The sequence below is a fragment of the Talpa occidentalis genome, unplaced genomic scaffold (assembly GCF_014898055.3).
Source record: "Talpa occidentalis isolate TD23 unplaced genomic scaffold, MPIMG_talOcc4v2.1 talOcc4.7, whole genome shotgun sequence".
Taxonomy (NCBI): domain Eukaryota; kingdom Metazoa; phylum Chordata; class Mammalia; order Eulipotyphla; family Talpidae; genus Talpa; species Talpa occidentalis.
Window position 1 is genome coordinate 40566817 of NW_023605083.1, and position 4996 is coordinate 40571812.

General features: G+C 39.5%; 1 protein-coding gene across 1 annotated transcript; it reads left to right on the forward strand.

Moving 5' to 3' along the window:
* Positions 1-1606: 1606 nt before the first annotated feature.
* LOC119230807 (olfactory receptor 1J4-like) lies at positions 1607-2572 on the forward strand. The gene has a single exon (XM_037492320.2). It carries the CDS (start codon positions 1609-1611, stop codon positions 2569-2571), a length of 963 nt encoding a protein of 320 aa, XP_037348217.2. The 5' UTR covers positions 1607-1608; the 3' UTR covers position 2572.
* Positions 2573-4996: the final 2424 nt, after the last annotated feature.

The following is a 4996-nucleotide window of genomic DNA, read 5'->3' on the forward strand; positions in this document are numbered from 1 at the left end:
TGGGAAGAGAGGGGTATCTATTGTACAAAGAGTGCTATTTGAGGGGTGAGGCAATGCACACAGACTGTCCAGCACCACGCCAAGCCTATGATTGGTGCTCAGTAAAGAAGATTCTTATCATATTTCCACAAGCCAGTGTTGGTGTCATGGAGGTTTCTTCATCACTTTCCAGGGCAGCACAGGTAGACATGCAAGAATAGGGGCCCCTGCATGCCCCCACACCTAAAGCACGGGTCTGATCCTTCCAGGGCTCAGGACCCTGTCCACACAAGCCCTGTCCGAATCAACTTCCTGGTTGTTTCAGATGGTTCCTGCTGTTTCCTCTGTTTCTCAGTGAGGCTGACACAGCACACATCAGTGGGAATCCAGGCTTCCACAGGAGGGTCCAGATTCTGTCCTCTCAGTGGCCATGAACCTAGATAAGCAGAGACCTCAGCAATTTCATGGTCCCGGAGAGGTACTTGCTGTCCTGCTCTACTACTTGAAAGCATCAATCTAGATTCCTTCTTCATCAATGTCTGTGTCTAATCCTAACTCTTACCTCACTTCCAAAGAAATGTTGAGCCTAGACTCAGCCTGTGGTTATCTATCTCTTTGTTTTATGTCATTTATGAAATGAAGAAATAGTATTTTCCTAACATGTCATACAATCTCTTGCCTTTTGAATTTAAATTTTGTGAGAGCACTTTGTGAACTGTATGATGGTAAAGATCGTTGATAACATTAGGACCAATGCAGTGACAAATGATGTCACTCTGCATGTCTGATTTTCAGAGAGACACTCTCTACTCCTAGGAGGGGTTCGATATTCATGCAGATTAATCTGCTCAGATCTATGTTGTCAATCACTTGCTGTACTTATGAGTATGCACTTTTGCACATATTGAAAATGTATCTTTTGGCCTTATACTTAAAACAGATATTATAGTGCTGGTTCATTTTGCTATGATGAGGATTTAAGTAGAAAGTGTATGTAAAACCTTAGGCAGAACATCAGGTATAGAATGTTACTGATAATTTTTGATGTTATTAAGATTGGTTTGGAAATCCTGGGTCGACACTGCGTTAAAAGGGAATATTAAGTATCTCTGATAAGTAAGGATTCTACCATTTCTCTGTAAGCCTGTCACAAATTCTTAGCTCTTTGACTCCAATTTAGAGAGTTACTATGTTACTATGAAAAGGAATATACAGAAATCTGTGTCCTGCTTCTCTCATGATTTTGCCATTTCATGCATTTTTGACTTTTGATTAGCATGACATAATGGTGTACAATCATAGAGTGTAGGACTTTACATTTATTGTTTACTATGATGAACTCAGTGTTTGTATAATATCTGGGAAAGGCTGTCATTCAATAAATAATTTTGGAACAAAGAAACACGTCCTCTTATTCCATGGAAGGAAAATTGAGATACTGTAAAAGTGTCAAGTACCACTGGAGTTCTGTTTTGAGATTGTGTAGCAAGCATTAAAGGTGTGAGAAAAAAAAAAAAAAAAAAAAACTAGTTAAAAAGCAACATGCTCATGTAATGTGCATATTGCTATGTTTTTATGGCTACTTCTACGATTTCTACCTCTGCCCTTTGCTTCTTTCCCAGGAGAGACATGAGCAACATGAGGTGGGAGAACCAGAGCAGCGTGTCCGAGTTCATCCTCCTGGGGCTCCCCATCCATCCAGAGCAGAGGGGCCTGTTCTTCGCCCTGTTCCTGGGCATATACCTGACCACAGTGCTGGGGAACCTGCTCATCATCCTGCTCATCAGGCTGGACTCGCGTCTCCATACCCCCATGTACTTCTTCCTCAGCCACTTGGCCCTCACTGATGTGTGTCTCTCATCTGTCACTGTCCCTAAGACATTGTCAAACTTGCACACTAATGACAAGTCCATCCCCTATGCAGCATGCATCTCCCAGACATATTTTTTAATATTGTTTGGCTGTCTTGACAATTTCCTTCTTGCGGTGATGGCCTATGACAGGTACGTGGCCATCTGTCAGCCCCTCCACTACACCACCATCATGAGGCAGCAGCTGTGTGTCTCCTTAGTAGCTGGGTCCTTTTTCTTCTGCAGTCTCCACTCTCTGTTGTACACCCTGCTCTTGGCCCGACTGTCCTTCTGCAGAGACAATACCATACACCACTTCTTCTGTGACCTCACTACACTCCTGAAAATGAGTTGCTCAGATATTTCCCTCAATGAGTTGGTCATCTTCATTGAAGGAGGGATGATTATCATCGTGCCTTTGAGTGGCATCTTGGGCTCCTATATCCGGATTTGGACCACTGTCCTGAGAGAGCCCTCTGCTAAGAAATTCTTCAAAGTCCTTTCTACCTGTGGCTCCCACCTCCTTGTTGTGTCTTTATTCTATGGGACCATTGCAGAAGTTTACTTTTTCTCCTCATCATCCACCTCCAGTGATGAAAACATAACTGGTTCTGTGATGTATATGGTAGTCACCCCCATGCTGAACCCCTTCATCTACAGCCTGAGAAACAGAGACATGAAACATGCCCTGGAAACACTTGTTAATCGGGTTAAGTTCCTTATGTCAAAAGACTCAAGATGAACATGTTAATAATCACTTTCTCTGCTGACATACACCAAATTCATCAACTAGACTGCCTCAACAATTCTGACATTTTCTTAACAATTCTTGGAGTAGCCTCATTGCTACATCACATGTCCTGAGATTGCAGGGGAGGATGTTCAGTGGCAGGAATGAGGATGAAAAGTCCTTCAGTCCCACCATCTCCATGAAATCCCTGTCTTTCTTCCCTTCACTATTACAGCCAATGGAAGGAAGGAGTCAGAAAGAATATCATAAAAAATTCTGCTAATGTAAGTTGAATTTCTAATTTTTAGAACTATGATAGTCCCATAACAAACTTTCGATTACTAATAATGTCATTTGCTTTTATATTAGTTGACCTGTCTCAATAAATATGTACATTATGCAATTTTGAATGTTTTCTGTTATCAATAAGTGCTTTTGTGTGAGATTCTCCAGTCCCCTTGTTCTCAGGAATATTGTCTTGGTGCCCACAGTTTCTCCTGGTCCAGCTAAAACATTGAGTCAGGCAGGGAGCCTCTCAACAGGATAAAAGTTTTGGTATGAGTAACATACTGGGAAACCAGTATTATGCTAAGAACAGCAGGTAGAGTTTATGGCCATTAGCATAACAAGATAGACTACCTTAACAGAGAGATAAGTTTGAGCAGAAACTAGGATATTTTGATCAGTGGGAACAATGGAGGCCCCCAGGCAACAGCCTCTATTACTCCCCCCTAGCTTGTGCCAACCAATTATGCATCCCAATACACATCCTCAGCATGTACACTCCTCCATGCACTTTCCCACCATCTCTGTACCTGATCCTCAATATATATGAGACTGCCCTTAAAAAGATGCTACACTCCTGAGGTGTGAGCCCCTCTAGGGGTCTCTCTCTTTCTCTCTAATTGGACTGTGAGTTGTCTTTCCTCTGTCCCATGCCTCTTTCAACTCTGCCACCCTGCAAGGCAACTTTTCTTTCTTAAAAAGGTGACCAGTTCTTCCTAAAAAGGCAATTTTCTGGGGTGCTGGAAATATTCTGTATCTTATTTGCTAGCAATAACAATAGAATATATGCCTGTGTAAAAATTCATCAGGCTATACATTTCAAATGTATGTACTCTGCATCCATGTTAGACAATAATATAATAAGGGAGGGGTGAGAAAAACACATTAAGCCATGATTTCATGAGTGCAACAGTTACGGTGATGTAAATGTACATAAATGTATAAAATGGGGAGTGTGTATTTTATAGTTAATATAAGTGACTTTTGTAATACAAAAATAACATATATAATATATACACATATAACACATTCACAGTAATAGAAACAGGTAAATATTCTAAATGAATGTCATTCTGGTGAAGAAATGCTCCTAATTTTTCGACTTGCTTTTTTCATTCCTCCCAAATTTTACTTTTCCAGAAAAGAGCATTGTCTTCTTAAATTACTATCAAGCATCAGATGCATAGATGTGGGGGTGATTACAATGTGCTGATTTGGAAACCATCCTTGTTCATATGCTAGAAAAACTGGAAAAGTGAACTCAACCAAAATTTTCAGGAAAAGGTGAAGATCAAAAATAACTAACTGAATGCACCCAATCATTACCAAACTAAGCCACAAGAATTAACTTATAAGCAATAGTAGCAACACAAGGATGAAGGAAATCAGAAGACAAAGGAATGACATGCCAATACAGTAAAAATATATTTTAGTAATCTATACCAACATGGCATATATTCTACAAAACTGAATGTGAATAAAACAAACAAAATTCTAGCAGACTCATGGAAATCATAAGGATGAAACTCTAGATATCAGGTCATGATTACATGAGAAAACTTGAAAATTCACAGTGAATTGAAGAACAATTGACATTTTCATCATATTGGTATATATAAAAAAGGAATGTTTTCAATGATAAGCACTGAAATCCCATAAAAGAACTACCAGTTTTTCCTTTTTGTTTTTTTCAATGAAAATTGACTGATTCTAGTTTTTTGAAGGAGATGCAAACAAGCTGGAATAGCTAAAGTACCTTTGACAAGAGGATGAGATGAATCTTTGCCTATTGTATGATCTGATCATAAAAGTTTTGTAATCATGTCAGACTTAAGTTAGAATAAAGATGAAACAATAGGTCAATGGAACAGATCAGAGCCCATAATGGATCCATATGTGTGTAGACCCTGATACTTCACAGAGGAGCAAGGGCAATCAGTGGAGGAAATACAGTCTTTCTGCAAATGATGTTGGAGGAACTGAATAGCCATAAATAACAAAACGAATTTCCAACCAAATGTTGCAATGTGTATACAATGAAACATTAATGGTCATAACAAAAGTTGACCAGATCTACCAAATTTTTAAAGTTAAAAACTCTGGCCAATCTAAGGTTCTTTGGGGGAATTCAGACACTGTTTATGAGAGCGAA

Coding starts and splice junctions, on each gene's coding strand:
- LOC119230807 (XM_037492320.2), top strand. CDS start 1,609: ATGAGCAACATGAGGTGGGAGAACCAGAGCAGCGTGTCCGAGTTCATC.